The sequence below is a fragment of the Tachysurus fulvidraco genome, chromosome 13 (assembly GCF_022655615.1).
Source record: "Tachysurus fulvidraco isolate hzauxx_2018 chromosome 13, HZAU_PFXX_2.0, whole genome shotgun sequence".
NCBI lineage: Eukaryota > Metazoa > Chordata > Actinopteri > Siluriformes > Bagridae > Tachysurus > Tachysurus fulvidraco.
Genome location: NC_062530.1, coordinates 16710768 through 16735910, shown reverse-complemented (window position 1 = coordinate 16735910; position 25143 = coordinate 16710768). Strand labels below are relative to the sequence as shown.

The 25143-nt window shown below is 37.7% G+C and overlaps 1 protein-coding gene across 2 annotated transcripts; it reads right to left on the bottom strand.

Annotated features, from left to right (window-relative positions):
- Positions 1-362: 362 nt before the first annotated feature.
- Positions 363-22939, bottom strand: sf3b3 (splicing factor 3b, subunit 3). 2 transcript variants are annotated; one of them, XM_027161707.2, is made up of 27 exons: positions 22807-22939; positions 22083-22201; positions 21720-21875; positions 20706-20876; positions 19076-19248; positions 18686-18827; positions 18339-18451; positions 17888-18025; positions 17103-17206; positions 15349-15514; positions 13494-13589; positions 13245-13317; positions 12004-12155; positions 10833-10988; positions 10598-10753; positions 8836-8979; positions 8542-8664; positions 8287-8441; positions 5806-5980; positions 5293-5498; positions 4911-5067; positions 4506-4631; positions 2783-2995; positions 2586-2684; positions 1970-2113; positions 1596-1700; positions 363-987 (listed from the first exon to the last, which is right to left on the bottom strand). In XM_027161707.2, exons 2-27 carry the CDS (start codon positions 22150-22152, stop codon positions 847-849), a joined length of 3654 nt encoding a protein of 1217 aa, XP_027017508.1. In that variant the 5' UTR covers positions 22153-22201; positions 22807-22939; the 3' UTR covers positions 363-846. The 2 variants fall into 2 exon arrangements, with proteins under 2 accessions (XP_027017508.1, XP_047678389.1); XM_047822433.1 differs by having other exon boundaries at positions 22083-22203; positions 22811-22908.
- Between the last annotated feature and the right edge of the window lie 2204 nt (positions 22940-25143).

The following is a 25143-nucleotide window of genomic DNA, read 5'->3' as shown; positions in this document are numbered from 1 at the left end:
ATTTTAGACAAATGGCCATTCAAAACATGAAGGAAGCCACATGTTTTTGTTGACACAAAATCGATTTAACCTTTACAGACATTCCTGAGGTTTTACAAGGAAAAAATTAATATCACTAAATCTTTGGGGCTGAAGGCAAATTAAATTGACACACTGGATGAGAAACAGACCTTCCCCACTTCACATAAGTAGATTTACAATATTGTGAGGAACGAGCAGAATTTAGGTTGTAGTTGAAAGTGGCAGCACTAGAATCCTGTCTTACCAGTGTGATTAGTTAAGTGTGTAAAGGGTCTGTATTCTTAACACAAACCATTCTCTGCAAAGCCTAATAGAGGTGTCAAAGAGCAAAACCACCAAAATTAATTTAAAAAATTTATTTACAAAATTCTTTCAAACATCAATTTTACAAAGAGCATTTTTAATACAAATTTAGGTAAAAGAAAAAAGTGTGGGTCTGTGTTTGAAACGGACAAAGGGTCCAAGGATAAAGAAAAAAGACAACCACAAACACCCCTGTTCCTCTGCAAAGACAGCTATAGTTATTTTACAAATTCCACAAATCATATGGAACATTGGTATAAGAGCAGTACTATTTTCATCCTTCAAAAGAACTAAAACATGTTGCTAAATCTGAAATCTTATTCACTCAATAAAAATCAGACAATTTCAAACACTGGCAGCAGAAAAATATTTGCCAACATGTTCAACTTTTTACTCATATTCCTTAAGCCACAACCTTGGAATGGAAAGCTTTTACTACCCTGCATAAGAAACACCTCTCTTATGGTTTGTTTTGAACAGTTTTTGGAGCTCTCATTCACAATCAGTATAACAAACGCAATTTTAAAAGGCATAACGTGTGCGGATGTCTTCCAGTTTCTTAGACACTTCTGGTGGTGTGCGGTCCAACTCTTCAGCAACACTCTTCTGCTTATGAGGATCCATGGAGTTAAACTGCTCACAGAGATCCCCATCAATTACATTCTGCAACACAGTTATGTAAAATGCAGTTTAAAGCACCTTTCAGAAGATTACTCTCCTACCCTCCTATTTTACTCTTTCCCTTTATTTAAATCAGCACTAAAACACAATGCCATAAATACAATGTAGAACATGACTAAGTAGATTAAAGGGCTGTCGAGGATAAATGTCCCTTGTTGGGTCTCAATTTAATTAATTTTTGTAGTAATACTAGTTTCGCTTTCAGTACAAAGAAAAGCATTAACCGAGCTGCACTATATGACTGATCTGTTGAGAGACAACATTCCAAACCTACTAGGAACAAGAAATCTGTCTAATAAACATTCACTCGTTTGAATTACACTGGCAAGTTGCCTCAGGTGAAGCTTGCCTCTGGCCCATGAAACAGACTTCCCTTTACTGCTCCCTTAGGCAAAATCAAATAGTAATGGAAAAATCAAGCTTTCGGTTTGATTACTGAAAAGTCATTATTTGATATTTATATAACCACTAGAGGCTCAAAATACTCAAAACTGTAATCCATCATTTAAACTACTAAGTACTAAGAAATTCCAACACTTGTGAAAAGAGGATTGTGAAACACTGACAGGCTTTCCTGTACAGGTACCGACCTTCACAGGGAAGTAGTAGGAACGGAAGCTAAGATGGTCTCGGCCGCAAAGTGGAGGGAACTCGGAGCGCATGTGCATTTCCAAGTGCTGGAAGAAGTCGTGGTCCTGAGAGAACAGAAAAAAATTCATTTGCATGGTTTTGCTTGCAGTAAAAAAAAAAATGCATAGGCATATATATGTTAAATACAATAATAACTAGAGATTTTTTTTAATATTGTGTAGATCATTGCCAAATTCCAGCCAATAGTTAATTTAAAAATACTTTTTTTTGTTACTACTGGGAGACAAAAATCAGCTTAGAATAAGCACTACATGAGCACTGGACTGGACACTTCTATACATTTAAAAACAATAACAACAATAAAAGGACATACCTCATGAGAGGTGAAGGGCACAAGGATGCCAATGCCACCTGACAGAGTGGTGTACACTAGAGACTCCGAACCTCCAGGGATGAGTGTGGTCTTCTGCAGTGACAAGACCGTTTCTCCTATGTGGTAGTTCATAATTATATCAGCCTGAAACAGAAAATAAAAAAGTGTAAGTATGATTAAATAAATTAAGCCCTAATATTCAAATCTAGTTCATATGAAAAGGTCACTATAGTAGCATAAACAAGCAAGCTCTCTGTCAATGAGCCAAGGTCAACCAACCATTGCCTCCTCTTACTTGCTTACACACACTGTTGGCATGTCCATAAATTCCCAACAAGTCATTGGAGCACACTGGGAATTTCCCCCATGTCCACCTAAGCAATTCTAGGACCCTGATTAAGTCATAACGTCTGGCATGTGGAGAAACGTGGTTCTGCGGTCTTTAGAAACTGACCACAGCACAGACCACAGAAAACTGTTCTAGATGTTTGGTTGTGTGTTAAAGTGACCTCAAACCCAGCTAGACACAAACACTGACGCAGAAACAATTGTGGAGGCTGTCTGGTGCAATTTTTCCCATGCCTGGACAGAGTGAAGATTTAATGAAGGCCAGTACCTTTTGGGAAGCTCCATTGAGCAGGCCCCTGTCCCACAGTGCTTTGTTCCCTGTGGGGTCCTCCTCCACATCATCACTGGTGTTTGGTGGTAGACGAACCTAGAATTGATGTGAGAAACAAGACTAATCAGTCTTCATTGTTTAGAAATGACACTGAATTTAAAATGAATTGAACAGCTAATGCATACAGCACTCACAATACTAATATTGCCAAACTTGTCAGCTGCAGCCATGGTGTCATAATCGAGCAGGCAGGCAGTGGTAACCCAGCGTGGGTTTGTATCATCAGCAAAAATGATGAGCTGGTTTTCATTGCGCTTGTAGCGGACCCAGAACAGACTTTCCTGGATGTCCGACACAACTACACGCTGGCCGATGGTGTGGATGCCCGTCACCAGGTTAGGAACATGCTTTAAAAATATGCAAAATGCAATTGCAGTTTAACATGGCATGTAACAGACAACAAGATTATCAGATGCCAAGAAGTGCAACTTTCCTAAGTATTCCATAGAGGCAGCAAAAAATATATACAGCTAGCAGAAAATAAGTATATAATCATTTGAAATATTTATAAAATGACAACAGATCTGAGAGACAATACAAGCAAATTACCCACAGGCTGTAATTAAAAGCTGTATAATTATTCAAGAACACATAACCAGTAATCGCACTGTAATGGCATAGATTATTTAAATACACAGTTCTGAGTTACATTATTAATGAGTGATTAAGAAATTCCTGTAAACATAAATGCTTGTGTAAAATATAAAAAACTGTTCTTGAAGCCTCATGTTCTAACAGCCAGTTTCTGCTGAGACATTGTGACAGTACTGTACACCATTGGGTGGGTGGATGCTATTACACCGCTTTGGAATGAAACACACATGAACATGAGCCACATCCTTTGACGTATAGAGGAAACAGCAGCTATTTGGACTGCATCATTATTGATGCTGACATGGCAGAAGTCTTCAAAACAAAACTTTCAAGCTGACCAAATGTGGTATGATGGTTGTTTAATTGTTTATTTGATGTTGCCATGGCAATACTATCAATTGTAATGCCAGCCAAAAGGAAATGTCAATGTACACCTGAATATACCCCATCAATGAACTTGCATGAAAATTTTGGGGCACATTACACAATGTACAGAATTGCATTGCTCTTCCAGTTCAGGTGGCATGACATTTGAAAAATCTCATCATGGTAGCGCCGTTTTAGGCACCAAAAAGCCTATATGAATATCATGAAAATCTTTTTTAATTAAATGGGCATTAAATGAACAAATCCTATGAGGTTAAAGTTGCCGTCAAAAAAAGTGTGTGACATCCTTTTGTGCAGAGTTAATAAATGCAATTTTAAATTTGTCCATCTTAAAAAGAGGCATATGCAGGTGAATCGAGATTTAACGCAATAAAATGTCTCTGGGCAATAAAGTCTCAATGAGATACACAAGCATGTCCAATCTTTTGCTTGTGTTTTCCAAGTTTTCAAGCATGCTAAGGACTAAAAAAAAAAAATGTTTACCTTATTTATTTTTATTTAGAAATAACACCAACAGTTAATACTACTGTGATTATTACTACTACTATATGGCAAAAAGAATAAAGTAGTATGGGTAGTGAATTACGTTTGAGTTCATAATAATTGGCGCTCTACTGGAATTTGGTCAATTCTGTGGGGGTTAATTACGTCACTGCGGGTTCTCAAAGACCTGGGACAGCTCCAGTCTCTATAAACTATAAAATGACCATCTTATTTGTGCAGACACTAAACTGCAAGGTCCTGACCCGAGGACTCAAAAGAAAAAAAACAATTTGATTTCTTTAGAAACCATAAACCAATACTTTTAAACATTCATACTGATGTGTGATTCCAATCAATGGAAAACAAGTTTGTCTAATTCTCCTGCTTGCTTACCTTATTCTCACACTTGCGGAGCAGCTTCTTTTTGCCAAGGTCGTAGATGCGCAGCAGTTTGCCCACCCCAATCAACACTCTGCCTTGGAAGGGTGCAATAGCCAGGGGCACATCCTCCACTGGGGTCTGCAAGTACAGCAAGACAAAATGAGCTCACTGAATCAACAATGTGAGGGCATAAAAAAAGACTAACAACGGTTTCAAAATTCAGTTATTAGCTAAGAAAAATGTTTCCTACAGCTCAGAGAAGCTAATCTCTGACCCTGAGAGTTTTAAAATAGTTAGTCTTATAATAGTTGAGACTGCATGCAAAGATAGATATGTAGGGGATTTCATTCTTCACCCAACTGCCTACAGAAGTGATAAGTGGTAGGTAGTTTTGAAGTTACTTCCCCCCGAACTCACCTTGTGTACAAACTCCAGCTTTTCTCCACCTCCTACCAGGCGATAGGTATAAATGTAGCCACCGGCCACTGAGCGGGGGTTAAGAATCATGTCTCTTGAGACACCCACCAACACATACCAGTCATCACCTCCATTAGCAAAGCGACAAACAGCCACACTGCACAAAGTGTTTGTGAGAGAGAGGGAGGGAGAGAGAGGTGTGCAAGAACCCCACCCCAGGTTTTGCAAATGAACAAAACAGTCAAAACAATTAAAATCACAAGGCAAAAATTTCTCTTAATTTCTGTCCAATGATTATATTAAACACACCATTTTCTGTTTCCACACAAGCCCGATTTTTTCCAGACTGTTGCACGTACTTTCCCAACACTTCTTGTCTTACCTAAAGGCAGCTTCATTCTGCTCCAGCTGAACCAAATCCAGGGTGTTTCCCTGGATGGGGTTGATCAGGCGCACCAGTGAGGCCCACTGTCCTGAGCCAGCCTTTGGGGCACCAAAGATCGCTTCTGGAAGGTTCTCGTTCAAAAAGGCAGCAGCCATTTCCGCAGCCAGCTCCCGTTCATCCTCTCCTGCAGCCTCCACCATTTCCTATAAATAGAAAAAAAGCACTGAGGAATTTCCAATGTTTGTGTTGGCTGTGATCCTGGCAGTGTTCTTTGAGTGTACCACGTGTGGTTCTTAGCTCATAACACTCAGAATGTGTGATTAGCCACTGAGCCAATGAGACCTGACACTGGCCACCAACCTAAACATACCAAACAACATGCAATACAGAACACTTTGATTTAGCTAATGATTCAACTCCAAATGTAAAGGCATCATTAAGTGAGTGAATCAGCACATAGAACAGCTGAATGTCAAACCCATGATAACCCCAATTTCCTTGTGTCCTCACCTCTGCCATCTGCTGCTTGCGCTGGGCCTTGGTGGCTTCAGTGTAGGCATTGTGGTCTGTTTCAATAAGGACCAAGTTGTTGGTCTCTGGGTGAATGACAAACCTACGTGGTGTGTACTGCAGAGGAAAGGCCACCTGGTTAAACACAGCACCCAGCTTCTCCAGCGCCAAAATTCTGTCAGAGGTGTGAGGAAACAAAAGTGAAAGTACACTAACATTTATCAAGTTTCCTTCACATTCCTTTAGAACACCAAGTACAAACCAAACAATTTGAAGACATATATGAATCATACCAAAACACATACTTCAGTCTGATAACATACATAAAAGATTATTGATATAAATGTATATCTATTTAAATAACATTTCTCATGGTACACAGTACAAGTAATGCTGTAACTATGCATGCGCAGGCATGAAGTGATTCACACAAGCCACAAAACAAAGACATCTCTCAATACAGGCTTTGACAACACTTACATGAGCTGATATACAATAAAACATGAAATTTTAATTCAGTTAATTAGTAATGACATTAACCACTGCAACATGAAATGTAGATCAGGATTTATAAGATATAATTTTACTTTTAAGTCGGAGATCATTAAGCTAGATACATCTCATGATTAAATGCATGACTTCCATTTAATATTCTCGCACCTGTATTACTTTCATTTCTCAGTGCTTTTCCTACTATGGTAAAGCATAAAAATAAACCAGATAAAAAGAACATACCTATAGGGAAAAAAGAAGATTAAAAAAAAAATAAAAAAAATCATGCCCGGATTCTTATGTACTTTGAGGCGCAAGAATTACTCAGAAAAACCACAGCAGCTTAAACATGCAGTTGACTGCAGTGCAGAAGCACGTTTATCAAAGAACTAAAATTGAAAGCAAGACAAAAAAAAACAAAAAAAAAAAACAAAAAACAAAGGGATTAATATTAACCAAGAAAACACCACAAAAAAAAATTTAAAAGAAAAATGAAAATAAACATTTATCTATTTGTTTTGTTTGTGTTGAAGACATTTTGCAGCAGTGAGAGAAAAGAACTCTATAAAATGACAAGCATATTTCGAAAGTTAATACTCTTGCAGTAGTTTGTTTGTGACTGGAATTAAACTATAATTTAAGTGCAAGTAGATTCAAGTTACAGAACAAAGCTATTTTGAACCAACATCATTTCTTGATAATCTAAAGGAAAGATGTAAACATATAGAATTTTAATACTATACTTTATACTGCGATACCAATTTAATCTTAAATGCTCAACTATACAACTCATGCTTCCACCCTGCAAATTCTGCAATGAACCAATGTTCATTTTAGTCAGTTCCCTCGAACATGCATGACTTCAGCCAAAGTGTGAAATCTAAAATTACAAGTTACTCAATAAAGTGACCGCTATTTTTAAAATTCCTCCAGCCTCTGTGTAGATGTGTTGTGACTAAGCTTGAAGACAGCCAAGCATGTACACAGTCATGGAAAAAAAAAATTGCACCCTGAAGGTATTTCTGAAACAATTTTTCCATTTGTTTAACACCCCCCCCACACACACAACATTTTGTATAAATTGCGTATCTCAAAAGGCATCGTTCAAGGAAATTACTAAGCATTGCACAACTTAAATAAATGTAGTATGGAGTATTAAAAATACATCTAACAGCACTTACAGAAAGCAGCACAAATAAGACAGTGTGAACTTACTGTTCTCTTCTCCCATTTTAGGTAGTTTTAAAAGCCACACTTCAGAGTATGGCACTTCAAATATTTCCGTTTTACCTTAAATGGTTCTAATGTGATCAGTTTTATTATGACTCTGTATACACAGAATGGGACTATTATATGATCCTGAGTGAATCTTAAAATGGCATGGCTGTTGGTGTCAGATACAACTGGGTGTGAGACAAAACCTGGATAGTTGACAAGTGAAAAAACAAAGGTGTGATCTTTCAATAGTCAAATGTCCAGTTTACTTAATCCTTTCCCCAATGAAATCTTCGAGTCCTGGCTGACATGACTAGAAACAGATGCGATTCTCCTGTTGTAGCCCTCTGTGGCAATAAGCAATTATGAGTTGCATCAGTTTCCTGTCAGCTTGGACCAGTCTGGCTAATAGCATTTGTGCTGTGTCATTCTCAAAATCCCAGGAGAGCAGCAATTTCTAAAATACTCAAAACAGCATGTCTGGTACCAACAACCTTGCCACGCTTAACCTGTATCACCATGTTGCATATTGTGCTGATTCTTGTTACATGATTGGCTGACTGGATAATGGCATGAATGATCAGGTATACAGATTTTCCTACTACATTAAAATGGGGAGAAAATATGCTAAAATGAGAGAATTGTTAATATATGAGGCGGAAAAAGCCCACATGATTTTTCATTTATAGATTTAAAAAATTGGTTATCCAATTATGTCTGACATGGTGAATATTTTCAGCATATACTTTGTGGTCTATACAGTGTTGCCATTACCTCAGTGTGTTGGTAGAGATGGCCACAATGCCTTCAGGACACTGCTCTGAAGCAAACCCTGAGGCATATTCCAGAGTTTCATAGGAAAGTGGCGTTAGATGGAAACGTGACTGGTAAGAGTAGCTCAGCCATGATCGGCTGGACATGGCCAAGACCTGTAGAGGACAAACAGCATGATAAAAATAAAAATCTTCCTTCACAAAGAGCACATAGTTCGGAACCAGCTACTGTTCCAGAATACGCATCGACACTTACAGCCTCCTGGCCCTGCATCCGCACTCTGAAAAGCTTCACTGGTCGAGAGCCCAGGTAGCGCGTGCGAGTGTCAGAGAGGTCTCCAGTTACTGGGTCCAGCACGGTGCGGAGTAACACACCATTCTGGCAGGCAGACAGACACACACAGTGAGACATTTAATACATATCACCAAAACAGATGGTGTCAAGAAAAAATATTTAAAAAATAAATAAAAGGAGTTAAATTAATCAGGGTACAAAATCTGTGCTATAGTTAATGGTGGATAATACAGAGAAAAACAGAAGGCTCCTTACCTGCAGGCCAATGTTGAGGTAGAGAAAGCCAATGGTGCCTTTCTCTCCCAACTCATCTTGTTTCTCAACACCTCCCATCTCCACTATACACAGTGATTCAGGCTGCGCAGGCAGAGCCTGCATACTCAGCGGCTGTAGACAATCCTACCAAACCAGACAAACAAAAAAGGGGAGTTAAAAATGTTTCGCCTCCTAACTTATCATTGGTGATTACAATTAGCTAATTGAATAATAATAATATTTTACTGAAATGCAAAAAAACAAATCTCCCTTTTCACAAGTTTCAACTGTAACCAAAGTGCAAACCTGATTTTTATCTAGTTTTGTTTCCCCAACTCAGTGTTACTGCAGAAAAGAACTACACAATATGCTACACAGGCAAATCTAAAGAACAGTAGACTATGGAATAAAAACAGTCAATAATAATCGTACGTAATTCAAAGCATTGTGTGTAAATTTTAATTTTAGTTGTGCGTAATTTAAAACTATTGTACGTAATTATGTTTTTTGTTAAGTTGGATCCCAAAATATACGGCCACGACAGTTTACAGATACGAGATTTTGTGTGTTTGTTCAAATACGACTCCAAAATGTACGACTATGACAGTTTACAGACACAACGCTTGTTTTCACAACACCTCTTTTTTACACACGAAAACGGTCTGCGAAAAAACTGTCAAAAATACGTCATCACGTTCAAAGGCATTACTATCCGAGGGAAGATGAATCGATTCCACGAAGCGCGCATGCGCCCCGCCCTCTTCTAAACCACTCATAGAAACCACTGGATTTTAGGGAAAATCGAGACTGAATTTATGGCAACATCAACCATGAATTTATTCTTTAAAAGGATTGCTGTGTCATCTGCAAATTGACTAATTTTAAATTCCTTTAGATCCCATGCAAATCGGCGTTATGATTAATGAGTAATACAAGTGATTGAGTGGCTAGAATAAACAGTTTGGGAGAAATCAGGCATCCCTGCCTAATACCGCGGAGCACTTCAAACCTAGGAGTTATACTAGGATTCAGGGATACAGAACTATATGTCAGTATAAAACATCTTAATTATTTTACAAAAATTACTCCCAAAACCTAAAAACTCTAAGATTTCAAATAAAGTATGTTCAACAGTATCAAATGCCTTGTAAAAGTCAAGAAATAAAATAAAAACCATTATTTTAAAGTGTTAGCACAAATTTCTCTCTGTTATTAGTGATAACTAACCCGCCATTTCGGCACCAGTGGTTTCTATGAGTGGTTTAGAAGAGGGCGGGGCACATGCGCGCTTCGTGGAATCGATTCATCTTCCCTCGGATAGTAATGCCTGTGAACGTGATGACGTATTTTTGACAGTTGTTTTGCAGACCGTGTGTAAAAAAGAGGTGTTGTGAAAACAAGCGTGTGTGTAAACTGTCATAGTCGTACATTTTGGAGTTGTATTTGAACAAACACACAAAATCTCGTATCTGTAAACTCGTGGCCGTAGATTTTGGGATCCACAAAAAACAATTACGTACAATAGTTTTAAATTACGCACAACTAAATTAAAATTTACACACAATGCTTTGAATTACGTACGATTATTATTGACAGTGTTTTTATTCCATAGTAGACAATCTATGACTTATGTAATTAATAATCTGGATATTTATGCTTTTTTTTAAAAAAAGCAGTCCAGCAAAGTATTACAGTTTTAAACAAAGAGGGGGGAAAAGTCAATGTTCCTGAACAGAGAGCAAGTAAAAAAGAAACAGCATACCGAGGGGTCTAGAGAGATAATGCGCACTGTGTTATCGACCAAACCCACAGCCAGAAACCGTGAGCGCTGTTCACCTGGTGGAACATTCGCAAGGCTCATGCACACAACATCTGCAGACATCTCCTTTCTCTCAGTGTACTCATTCAGCTGACCTGACTGCAGACAGAGCGAGAGTTATTCTAGGTAAAAAATGTGAAGATGATCAATTGAAAATGCTTTGCTTCTGTTGACATACTGGGTCCATCTCAAAGTACACCAGCTCTCCTCCTGTCAGGGCAATGACCACCTGCCGTTGGTTCACGGCACAGCGCACAATTGTTTTCTTTCCTGGGGTCTTCCACTCATTCACACGCTTATCTGCTCGGATATGGCGAATACCATCTGGGTAAACCTGATGCCAAAAATGAGAAAGTTAAAAGAGAAATTAAATATAAAGAGACCTTAGGGTCTGCTGTTGATTTTTTACTTTTAAGTAAAATCCAATTCTTACCAAATGTTAAATCATTCATTTTATTAAATTGATCATCATTGATTTTAGAAAATATGGCTCCCTCTGTAGCATGTCCACCCTCAGCACATTTTATGTTAAACTCAAATAGAAAGTCAAGTCAAATACACAATAATGACAAAGTAAAAACAATTCTAAAAATGCCTGAGCTCAGTAAAAAGCAAAAACTAAAATAATCACATGTACATAAGTATTTAAGCCCTTTACTCAGTACTGAGCACCTTTGGCAGCAATTTAAGTCTTTTTGGGTTTGATGCAACAAACTTTGCACATCTGGATAGGGGTTTTTCTGTCAGTCTTCTTTGCAAATACTATCAAGCTCAGTCAGGGCTTAACCTTATTTAATAGGGTTCGAGTCAGGGCTCTGGCTTGGCCAATCAAGGACATCCACAGAATTGACAATTTCACTTCATCATTATGGGGTACTGAGTATAGCTTAATGGGGGGAAAATCATTTGAAAGATTGTAATATCAGGCTAACACAATAAAATTGAAAATAGTGATGGGAGTCATTGAAAATTTTTTGAATGCACCGCATAGATTTCATTTTCCACTCTGTAAAGAAAGAATTTCTCTACTGTTCTATCGGTTATCCCTTATAGGACCTGCACTGTCATGGACTCACTGCAACCTAATTCTAGAAGGAAGTTTTGCCACCTGAACTCCTTGGAAACAGCCATGAAACAGTAAGCGTGTGCCCTGCAATAACAGTACGGTAATAATAGCCGGGGTGTTACTGCAGCCAATAGAACACAGTATGAGAACTGTGTGGGTGGACATGAGTGATTTGAAGGACCTGTTTGAACATGTCAACGTGAACACTTCTTGTGGACTCATTTAAACTATGATGAGCATTTTTGTCAGCATAGTAGAGCGTGAGAAACATCACATTACTTGCCTGCACCAGAGCATCTTCCCCCAGCAGAGAACAAGACAAAGTCGGGGTAGTTCCCAGGAAGCCAGAGTCTGTCACTTCTTCCACAGTTTCTCCGATTGACAGCACAAGCGTTGCATTAACGAAGGACACAATGATGTAGGCGTCAAACTCATCTGCGAAATGGAAGCCAGATGTTGGTAAAGTTAATTCACAGTAAGAAGGAAACTAAGGTGTCGGGCAACTCTTAGAAACCCAGAAACTCATCACACCCATGTTTATTTATTCCTCTACTGTGGTCAATTCAGAAACATGTACAATATAAAATGAGATTAATGCCACTTTTACAAAAGTGTTTCAAGGTTTAAAGACCTTAAGACCTTTCTACTGATAGTCCAAATAATTATATAGTAACACTGAACCAAATTTATCCACATAAACCTTTCCCTCAACCTGATCTGTTTTGACTGTTTAAAAAAAACCAATATAAAAGACATCCCATGATTAAGGAATCCTCTCTGGCAGAGAACAATTAACTTAAAATGCACCACACCACAGCATAGCAGTACGCCTTGTTTGACAGACAAAGGGTAATGTTGGCAGAATAACTCCCACTAAATAGTTAAGCAAGTGAGAGCAAGTCTGACACTGAGGCTGAACCCTGAATAGTGTAACTGTTCCACATACGCGCTAAGACTACAGACAAAAATCAACAAGTTTGGTCCAGAACTTGTAACTAGTTTGTTTGATCATGTTCGTACTACAGTTCAGCAGCCTGTGAGAATCAGTGTTTCTGTGTAGATTAGGTCTGCAGCAAACTATTCTTTTTTCTTATCTTTGTCAATCAAATCATTAAAATTAGATGGACGATTTACCTCACTAATACTACATTATCACAATGTTTCCTAATTAAAAGAACATATGTTGTGTTCTTCAAACTTTAAATCACACAGATTTATTAATTATTTGAAACCAAGTAGACCAAAACTAAAGAAACAGGAGACTAAGACTAAAAAGTGGAATAGTTTCCCTTCATCATTTGTTCATGTTATTGCAGGACACAAAAATTGCATACTCACATGTCAGTATAGACCTAACACCAGTAATTTCTACACACTAGAGTTTTCCTTTATAACAATGTTAATTAAAAAAATGCATTAAAAAGGCTTCAGTTGTATATAGTACTTGCATTTTCCCCTCAAGAGATACATTCTTTAAAAAGGTCAAATTTTTCCCACTTCAAGGTGTATATATAGGGCATGTACCTTCTACATGCCTCCTCACAGTCCACACAGCATTGGGGTTACCAGGAAGCTCAGACACAGCCATCTCTGAGACCTATGTGTACAAGTACACACACTTACTTCAGATGTTCCAACAGGCCACATATGCAACATACCATAAAATAATGGTGTCAAACCACAGATACTAAATATAAACAGTGAAATTAACTTTGCAGGCAGTGAACAAAAATAAGACATTAATTATAGACTTATCTAAACAGACACACGTACCTCAAGTCCATGTCTAAGAACCCGTAGTGTAGATTTTGGACCTCTACCACATGCCACATACAACTGAGGTGTGTCCTCGTTGGCCAAATCAGCAATCTGTAGGGGGGTTAAAGGAAAGTATTTAGAATGATGCTGAGCCAGACAGTGTTGGATGAGTGGACACTTTTCACCAAGAAATATCAGGAATATTTAATGTACAACCCATTTGCTTGATTAAAATTACAACCAAACCAACTTGGTATAAAACAACAAGTGTCCCACATTTCTAAGCCGAACTTTTGTATTGTTTGTCCCGACTGTTAGTTGAAGGTGTTTTACTGCACAAAAATAACTGTTAGATTATTTCTAGAATAACCCTGCAGTGCACACTACAAAGTAAACCATCTCAGTAAGTACAGGTCAAAAAACATTATTAAAATTTGTACACATGTACTAAAAAACAAAGCTGAAGTTCATTTGCTTAATGTTTTGCTATATGAGTGAGAAGAGAGAACTGTTTAGTGGTTAGAACAAGGGGCATCAGCAAACTTCTAATAAGGATGAGATGTCAGATTCAAAACATCCTTTCATTGAAACTTATCCAAAAGCACTCATACCTGACCAAAAAAATCAGAGGCCTTCCGTTTCCTACAAGGAAAAAATAACTGATTCCAGAAAGTACAAGGGGAAAAACAAGTGATTCCTGAAATGTTCTGGCTTTCTGGACCATCTGACAATCATGTGTTGCCCTTTCTATCTGCCCTTGGGGTTTTATATAGTGTTTGGCCAATACACTTGGGCTGAAAACCTCAGTAAATCCAAGGAGATGGGTGTGGACCTCCACCTTTCACATGATCTACAGCTTTTCTGTGGAAATGACAACCAGCTTCACACAACTTGGCATAAATAGACAGACCATAGACATCTGCTGGTCACACAACACAAACACCAAGAAATAGTTTTGCCATGCTGAGAACAATACTTCCTTTTATAAAAGCGTGATTCAGGTTACAGGCGCAAAAGCTCAGAGTGCGCAAAAGCTCCAAAGCTTCTACTCACAGTCCAACAAGAATTCACATGAAATCACTTTATCCACCAACTGCACATGAACATGGTCACTTTATATTCTCCCCATGGTATACTAAGCACAGCTGTTAACACCATTCCACCTCTTTACTTTTCTTTTTACTACTTACTATTCTGTTCACCATCCAGCATTTCACTGTGTTGTGTCCTGTACAGTTTAAATGTATACAAGACATAAAAACCTTGTTTGACAGCAGTTTTCCTAAGATTTATGAAAACAAAAAAAGCTGTGTATTGTTTTATAATTTGAGGTCACTTGACTGGAAACCAGACTAAAGCTTGACCAATTTACTCTGGATAAACTGACTTTCATTTGACAAACGATACACATTGGAAGCGAAAATATTTTGCAACAGTAAGTCTCCCCTTTAAACTTTGATTCCATTATACTGTTGTGAAAATGTTTATTAATTTCAAGTCACTTATTACATGGAAAATAATCATTGTGTAGCTTTTTTCCCCCCATGAACAATCATTAACAGACAGTTGAGAAAACACCACTTCAGTGCACCTGCAAAAGTCCGAGAGGAGGAAGACTCTACTTCAAAACTATTTTTTTTCCACCCAACTTTGACAGCTTCAAACTTCTGAAAAAGAATCCCTTGAGCAACGAATCATCAAAAAAAAAAAACTCCTAAAAAAACTGTAATACCAAACACTTCGATGGAAAATAATTTCACCTTCCACATGTTAGCTTTCGCAATTAATGAACTTGTGAAACAAACGATGATCAGAATTCGCCAATACCCGAAACAGATTTTAGCCAATCACCCACATACCACTAACATACCTGGCAGGACATGATGGGGGAAAGGTTCTCCTGTTCGTCCACAAGCACCAGGTTCTTAAGTGGTCGTGGCTGGAAGAAAAAGGTGTCTCCTTCCTCCAGAGGCATGGCGGAAGAGAACTCTGGTTCTTCATCATCATCACCCAGGTGTGCTATCTGATACAGATAACTAAGCAGAAAAACAGAAGGCAGATACTAAGACATAGGCGTGATGTATATAAAGCACATTTGCGATTACCCTAATGTGTAATTTCCAGTGTCATCTGATGAAATTTTCACCATTTCAACATTATTCATTCAACTCAACTATAGAAAAAGTCCATAGTCTGTATAATGCAACAATATTTTTTCATATATTGGGAGGAAAAAAAAAAGAGAAAGACAAAAATGATCAACCATGTGACACTAAAGATGCTCTTTCACCTCCATTAGCCTCTAACCAAATACCTTAAACTCTAGTACAGATATCTAAATATTAAAAGGCAGATAGAAGGCACATTCCTTGTGTTCACATTATTGTCAAAAGCCAAGCTAATTTATACTATCTCTACATTTTGTTTATGGTTCAAAAAATTCTCTGTTCTTTCTTTTCCCCCTGACTGAACATTAAAATTCGGGTTTCAACCTTTTACTATAGTCACATTCATGAAATATGGATAAGAATTTATAAGACTTTGTAAACATTTTTATAACCTGCCTCTACCCATTGTTCTGAAAGGAGTTGTCAATTTTTAACTTTATACTGGATACCATAACTGTTTAAACACACACACCAGCATTTAAACTCAACTTCAATTCATTAGCATCTATGATCTGTGGCCCATTCCAATAAAATTACATGTGATTCCATCACTTCAACGACATTTTTGTCTCTTAATTCCATTAAGGAGTCTTTTGCTTGTATCATAATTTTGTTTTTAATGCAAATGGGGAGAGGTAAAAAAAACAAAACAAAGGAACGCGTGTTGAATCACATGCAAGCATTTACATGAGGCAAATAGTTTTGATGGTCATGCAAACAAATGCAACTATTCTTTACAGCTTACTGACTGAGTCTGTACTGAAATACCTTTTCCAAACATGCTGCCAAATTCTGACTTGCGGTGTAATGTTTTCCAATTACAGAGTCCACATACACAGCTCCAACAATTCTTACAGTTAAAATATTTAAAGATGAAAATATTTGTTTATATATATATATATATAGGTCACAAGACCTATATATATATATATATATATATATATATAGCAAATATATATATCTATATATATAACAAATCTATAACAATCTATATATATAACAAATATTTTTAAAATACAAAAAATTAATTATTTTACATTTTTAACAATAGCAACAACTGAGATTGGATTGGCCAAAAGTCATGAGCTAATTATCTTTCATGCAGATTTTTTCTTTGTTTTTTACTGTTACACATCATGGTTAGTGAGACACAATGCTTTTTTTTTTTTAATGAGACTGCAAATCTGTCATGGTCCAAAAAAAAAATAAATTGTGTCTGCTCTCAGTGTTAGAATTTTCTTCATTTGTGCTCAATCACGTAAAACCTTTCCAGCACTATTGTGACATGTTCAAACAGTTCATGGTCACAATAATTAAAGGGTCAATCCTTTAATTAAAGGGTTTAGATGCTTATAAAACCACAATTTCCTGCCTCTTTCTTGTGAACACGTTCTTTTATCAGTAAATGCAGTCTCAGTTAACGTCTGCTGTCAGTTGTGACTATTTTGCAACTTACTGGTTTCCAAACTCTGATGACACAAACAGGAAGCCAGTCTTCAGCACACACATTGCAGTGGCCACCGGGATGGTGTCAAAATATTTCATCCTGATCTCGGTGACCTAAGAAAACATTAGATAACAAATAGACTTAGTCTTTAGATAACAAATGTTTGGAATGCAGCTCAAACTACAACACTAATAAAAACTCATTAACAGGCTGTTTTTTTAGTATGTTGAAGTAGAGGTCAGATATCAACATTCTCTTCAGCATTAATCAGAGAAGAGACATGAAGGTATATCATCATTTCCACATTACAGATGTGTCCTGAGTTCAAGCAATATACCACTCTTTAATCCTATGCAACATAGGTTAAGTTTATGCAAATTAGGTATGACGCAAATGACTGGCCCAAATAATACCACAATATATTCCGTGCACACAGCACAATATTTAGTTCCTACCCACATGTGGTCTACCTTCAGTTAGAAACCCTTTTCACTGTCTGATGCACAAAAATTTTAATTAAATGTAAAGGGTATACCAACAAGCGACCACAGTAGCAGTCATCAAATACCCACAAATAACAAGACACAGGCTACTTGATGTTGCTTATGTGAACTAAAGGAGAATTTCCTTTAGTGAACTGTAACAGTGATCAGCTTAGTCTCACAAACCAGACATTTAGCTTACCCATGTTTTTGCTTTAAATGGGATGCTGTGAACATATGGATGTGCAGACACAGAGGAAAAGCTACTTTTATAATGATAACTAGAGCACAGTCAGTGTCCACAGATCTTACCATCTCCTCATCTGTTTCCAGGGTAACCTTGAAGATGTCTCCTTGCTCAGTCTGGGTAAGGAAGAAAAACATGGACTTGGTTTTGTGTGTGGCTGAGCAGACGAAGATCATGCCTCTCTCTGGATCGTCCAGGTCATTCTGCGTTGGTGAAGGGAGAAAGGAAATGAAACGGATCAGTTCTAAACCACGATGGCAGATTTTCAATGTCTTGTATGTTACTCAACATATTCTACAACACAGTCAAGAAAACCACAAGTACCATATAATTATGTTTTTGTTAAAGCTAGCAGTTACGAGATCAGAAGTCTTGGTTGTCTCCAGGGTTTGTGGCAGAGAAGAGACATGAAAACCTCATCATTTCTTTGGAAGTGCTACAGCCAGATTACAGCTGTTTGAAATATGGTTTTAATCCTGAAACACCTCAATGATGCACAACAAACAATATACTCACCCTTCTCCGTGGAATTGGGCAGCGGATATCCGGCTGATCCCCAAAGTTCTTGTAAGTGATGTAATTTTCTGAGCAAATGAGCACACCGCTCGGCCCATCAGAGCCACCTGGCACTGTGACACAAGTACACAAGACAATATATAAATAAGGCAAGTACTAAACCTTACTGCAATCAACATTTACACTGTATCCACAGATTGTGTCTTGGCAAGTTTAACTCAGATATCAACATTTCTCTTCACATCAATCAGAGAAGAGACATGAAGGCTCATCATATTGATTACAGCCACACTAAAAGTGAATCCTCACAACCAGATTCATTTTGACAAGACTCAACTAGGCCATACCTGTGATGAGGAAGTTGCCATGCTCTTCCAAAGCCTCACTGTACTTGCGTACTACATGGTTGAGACCAAGGTCCAACTCATAGAAAGTCAGAGTCTGCTGTGTGTTTGCTGCCGCTTCCCCTGTGGGGTCGTTATCAGCTTCCTGTAAAAGAGAATCATATGCGTCTTAAACAGAAAAAACATCCAGGGTTCTAATAAAAGTGTAGTTCAGTGTACATGCAGCAATCAGAGGTGTTTACAATCTCCCCATTTAGATGTCAGAGAAGAGACATGAGTAAACTCATCATTTCACAGGGAAAAACAAAACATTTTGTTCAAAAAACACATTTAAACAGAAATGGCACCAAAATAAATGGAAAAATTAAAGAAAAAAAATATATATATTCTCACCTCATAGTCCATCTCAAGACAGGCAAACATTGGGTTCTCAAAACCCACATCCACCCCAACCACATGATAGACCAACGTGTTAGCTTTGTGTGCTTCCAGGGGGGAGGAGATGGTGAGACGAGCAGCTGCATCTCTGTTCAGGATGTACACTAATTTCTGCTTCTCTATAGCACCTGTATTGAAAACCCACAAAGCCATTTAAAAACAGATGGATTATGCTGGTGTTTCCCTAAACATGTTAATGGTCTGCCAGCTTCCAGCACCTATGTATCAAATAAAACAACTAACCTATTCATTTTAATACTGTCATATTAAAGAAGGAAAAACACTATCGGATCATTGCAGATAGCATGCTCTGCTTCAAAATCAGCAATACAGACATTATATAAATAAACCAGTCTTAAACAATGGAGTTAAGTCAAACACACAGCCAAGGTACAAATTCATAGAGTAGAATCTCTATATTTGGCATATAACAACAAAATGTGTATAAACAAACTGTAATTTAAAAATAATTATAATAATCTTAAGTACTTGCACACTAAACAATTGCAAAAACTTCACATATGGGAAGATCAAATTTGTGTACACTCATACATAAGAGATACAACAATCTTTAACAGATGTCATACATAAAGTATGAAGTATAAATAATAATACAAAAATACTGCCTTTAAGTCATGCAACTTAACTTCAGAACTAAAAGATTCTAAATCTACAGCTCAGGCATAACATAAGCCTTTACTGTCTTCTTGGAATTATTTGTGGTATTTAAAAGGCAAAAATCATGGACAGGAACTTGGACCTAGAGGGCATGCATGGTTTCACACTGGGTGCTTTAAGCATATACAAGCATGGACAACGTGCTGTTATGGTATGCCAGCTTCAATTTTCTGGCGTTTTCTCCTGTTTGCTTCTTCTCTTTGCTCATTGCCATTGTTGCCCTTCCATTTTGAAGCCCGCCCGCACCCTCAAATCAAAAGACCGCTAACTCCTTGCATCTCCTTCCGCTTTGACGCAAGCGTGTTGTCACACGCTCACTCACGCACGCAAGCTTTAAAATGAATTAAAAGAGGCTTTAAATTAAATTTAAAAGATACATTTTAGTAATTGAGTTACTTGAGGAATCGTTTCCACCCTAACTGAGATACATCTGTAATATAAAAACACAAACCTGAAACAATACAGTAACATTGTTTGAAATATAAAACTTGCAGAAATATGAAAAAGTAGCTGACTTTTCCTCTTTTATTTACAATTTCCTTGCTCGCTGCAGCGCTCAATTTCTGCTTATCAGTCGCCGGTTACTGAAGCATGAGACAACAATATGGCACGATGGCATGATACTGTTACATGATTGGCTGTTAGCATGTCACTCCGTACATTGTTAGGTTACCAGAGAGTGCTTGCCTTTGTTAATGCAACCAAACTTGCTTCGCAACCTCTGTTTTCTTCTGACAAAGGATAAAAAATATTGAACGTTTTAACGAGCACATTTTATATCTCTATTGTTCATGCGTCTATCGCGATACATATCGTTATCGTTTTATCACCCAGCCCTACTTAGAACTCAAAATGGCATCCTGACAGTCTCCTTTAATATATGGTGTAAAAAGGGGGAAAACCTCACCTATCATAACAGCTCTGCCTTTGGGATCCACAGCCAAAAACTGTCCTGGAACAATGCGTCGACAGCCACTCTTGCCGAAGGTCTCCTGGTGCACCTTTTCAAACATGTTCTTAGAGGGGTGATACTCCAGGATAACAATACGACCTGAATCACTGCCTACCACGATGTAGTCTACAATTTAACAAGAGGAAACACACCAACAAAGTAAGACATGGGGAAAAAAAATTAAATCTCTAAATACACAGAAGATTTGAATATCAGGATTGGGGTCCTGCAGGACAAAAAAATGCTGCCAGAGTGGTCAGCCACACAACTACATCAAATACACACACTACAGACCTACACCAAATACACACACTTCCAATATACATCAGCCTGTTTACATGCTGTTTTTGAACACTTTTTTGCTCTTTGAACATACTGTCTCACATTTCTGTCGATTGATGTTTTGCACAATTCTTTACATTATCTCAGGGACCTGCTGCTATGAAACTGTTCATTTTAGTATTACTGCATGCAATATTATTGAACATACAGTATTTACACTGGTCGGTACTGTTTCCGCTTATTGTCTTTTGTGTATTTTTTGTATTGTCTTGTATTTTTTTGTTCCGCACTGTCTTGTCCTGCACGGTTTGCACCAGGTTGCACAGTTGCACTTTATGTATCTAGGACTAACCTAAGTCCTTAGCTTTGTCTTTGTTTTATGTAGCAGTCCTGGAGAAACGTTATCTCATTTCACTGTGTACTGCAACAGCTATATGTGGTTGAAATGAAAATAAAAGCTTCTTGACTTGCCAAATATGAAAATCACATGACAAAGACAGACCACTTCATTAATGTGAGTGTGCATATACTGGTTATGGGTTAAGATTTGTACTGCATTCATTCATTCGGGAGTGACTGCTGTATCATGGTCAGGGACTCAGTAGTTAAATTACTTACAGAAAACAGGATTGCTCAGAATTTATTCGGAAGTAAGCAGGAAATAGTCATACAGCAAATAAAACTTGCCTTTTGTGCCACCAGTCAGCCTGAAGGCCATGAGAGAGCGGACAATGCCAAACACCTCCATCGTGAGCAGTGTGTGAACTTTGCCAGTGTTGGCATCGGGGCGCAGCAACTCCAGAATCTTTCCTCGAGAAACAACAATCTCCTGCTGCTTGGTACCTGAAGTAAAAAAAATAGATATATACATACATACATATACACACATCTCAATACAAACCACTGTGAATGTTCCTTCTAAGGATGTTGGTGAAATAGAACGATATGGGACCACAACAATCATTAGTCGAACAAAATAAACACACAGTGTGGTACAGGTGCATTTATATACAAATGCCATCATTAGTTAAACCAGTGTGAATGGGCTACCTGAGAAGTTGCCATGGATGGCATGAGTGATGCCAGTGGCACGCTGCAAGGTCAGGTTGTACAGAAACATGATCAATGTCTCTGGACCTTCAGCTCTGGATGGAGAACGTTCTCTTCACCTGTAACCACCAAAAAATAAATAGGGATGATCAAAACAGACTAAACGTTAACATCTTACACGAGATTCCATGAACTGAACACTCTGGCTGATGAACAATGCTGCATGCTAAGCTACAAACACTGCTAAACTGTTTTAACTGCCATCTTTCTTTTTTTTTTACATTTCTGCAAGTTTTTGTTTTTTTATTCGTTCCCTAGAACATATAAAATACATATTTTTCTTACAAACAAAATAAAAAGAAAGAAACGCGGCGGTTATGAAGCTGTAATCTGAATTAGCTTGTCACTAGCTAGCACTCAGGCTAACACACTACACACTCGTTTGAGTAAATAATAACACGGTTCCGAATGAGCAGCAAACATCTTCGCTTACATTAAGAAACCTGGTCATTATATAAACACAAGTGTGGGCTTTTAAGTTTAAAACTGCTAAACTCCACAATCACTGACTTGCTAGTCACCGGGTTAGCATATTCATTCATAACTAGCCTGTGTAGCTACAGTCGCTATCAGACTGTAATTTATTCTTTTGTGCTTCAAACAGACGCATTTATCGATAATATAATTCTCTGATGTCTTATTGTAGCGTACAAAAACAATTTACCCACTTTACTATCAGGATGTTGCGGATATCGACAGATGAACAACGCATCCACAACATTAGCTCGCGAGCTTCGTATTTTGCAAACGCCGCTCTAACGATTTTAGGGTCCTTGTGATTTCCAGACACTAGCGTTAGCTGTCTGGCGCGATGCCTGAAGGAAATGATTTCACTAAAGTTACCCTGTTGTACCCTCGTTTGATTGTTGTCACAGGTTGAGTTATTGCGTTAGAGCTGTTTTTACAGCATAGGAAATATTGCACATGAATGGAGGAAATTAGTATTAGGAAGACATTTTGTATCAGTATAGTAAGTGTGTTTACAGGAAGCAGTGAGCTGTGGGAATGTTATAAAAAGGGACACATGGTTCGAGCACAAAAAAAGAAAACTTGAGTGGTCAGCACTGTTATAGAATATAACATAAATATATTAGCAAAGTATAGAAAAGCACATATTGACCGGTGGTTGGTGGCTCCACCAAATGTTCTTAGGACTCTCAGGACTAATAGTGACTGCCCTTATATTAAAAGAGCTAAGGCTCTTCACTACTTTAGCTCCAGGTATTATCATCTTACATGAAAATGAAAGCAATTAGTCAGCATCTTTTACATTTTATCTGAGTGCACATACAATTCTGTGTACCTAGAATTGTCCGTTGGTTCAATTCTAGATGATATTCATCTTCAGACAACACTTTATGGTTGTCAAGGTGATGGTGTATCTGTGGACACAGATTCACATCTAAGGGCAGTTTAGTGTTGCCAGTTCACCTCCAAGCATGTATTTTACATTTACATTTACAGCATTTGGTAGACACCCTTACCCAGAGTAATTTACAAAAGTGAGTTGTCCAGAGAGATTGCAAGACCATGACATAATGTGTGAATCACCTGGGATGAACAGCAGTTCAGTTTTGCTAGGATTGAATTTAAGCTGGTGAGTTGCCTTCAAAGATGAAATATCTGCCAGACATACTGAGATCCAAGCACATGCAGTGGTGTCTAAGGTATGGAGGTAAGAAGAAGATGAGTTGAGCGACTTTGCCTGTGTGAAGATACCAATCCCTTCCATGTTGCTTGATATAAACAACCTTCAAGTTAGGGAGGTCTTTTGGACTTTTTATGGTTGAACATATCAAACGCTGCTGAGAGGTTGAGGATGGATGACAGTTTGGCTCTTGGCTGATTTAGCAGCATGCAGTTTCTCAATGTCAGTCTCTTTGGAATGTTCTAGACTGGTCAGGATCTTAGAGGTTAATCTGTGAGAGAAAGAGTGATAGCTGATTCTAAACAGTGCATTCAAGAATTTTAGAAAGAAAAGAGAGATGTGATACCAGTTTGTTGTGGCTTATGTCTGGGATATTCAGAGCAGGTTTTTTCAGGATGGGAATAAACCTTGATCTCTTGAAGATAGCTGGTAAATGATCAAATGCAACTGAAAGAGAATGCAATGAAATCAAATATTAATTATTAACACAATGAGATCATATATCAATTATATGAAAACTTATATTACTTGTATACTGGTTGTGTTTATCCCTGTTTCATAACTGTTTGATTTCATAAACTGTAAAAGAAAAAAACATTTAGCATCAAGTATTGCAGCACTGCAGTAAAGTACATACATATACCTTTTATTAAAGAGACATGACTGGATCTGCCTAAGACAGCCAGACGTACAGTATTTACCACACCGGTGACCCATCATGACAGACTACCACAAACAAGTTTTTTTGTTCCACCCATATTATGAAAAGGAATGATCCCATAGGTCCTGTATATGTGCAGGTGTAAGGATGTATAACACCTGGACATAAGTACAGTACACTCACTGTTATATTAAACAATAGCTTTAAGCACTACATTTTCTTTGTACTTTTACATATGTGGACAATAACCAAGAAAATTGGACTGGCTCCTTTGTGCATTATGTATTACTGACTTATAACAAGGCATCTTTTTAATCCTATTACTACTGTCATATTTATATGTAATTACCTTATTACTTATCAACTCTGTATAACATAATTAAATGATTATCTTATCTTATCCGGCATCACGTGTATGTATTGCATACAGGTGCACACACCAGATCTCTTTAGGTCACTCTTTTTTTTTCTTTTTGAAAAGTGTAAAGAAGTGTGAATCTGAATACATTTGATGCCCTCCAATGGACAGATAAGGAGAGGCTTGGGATTCACAGTGGCCCTGATCAGGACAAACAAACTAGTGGGTGAATAAGCGAGTGAATAGGAGTGATTACAGCAAAAAAGAAAGCACTTAACTATTACATTCATCCATTTGGAACTTGTGCAAGAACTCAGTCTGTGTTCTTCGTGTG

Coding starts and splice junctions, on each gene's coding strand:
- sf3b3 (XM_027161707.2), bottom strand. CDS start 22,152: ATGTTTCTGTACAACCTGACCTTGCAGCGTGCCACTGGCATCACTCAT. Junction 12,156..13,244: donor TGTGAGGAGGCATGTAGAAG/GTACATGCCCTA, acceptor TCCATTTCGCAG/ATGAGTTTGACGCCTACATC. Junction 988..1,595: donor CCTACTACTTCCCTGTGAAG/GTCGGTACCTGT, acceptor ACTGTGTTGCAG/AATGTAATTGATGGGGATCT.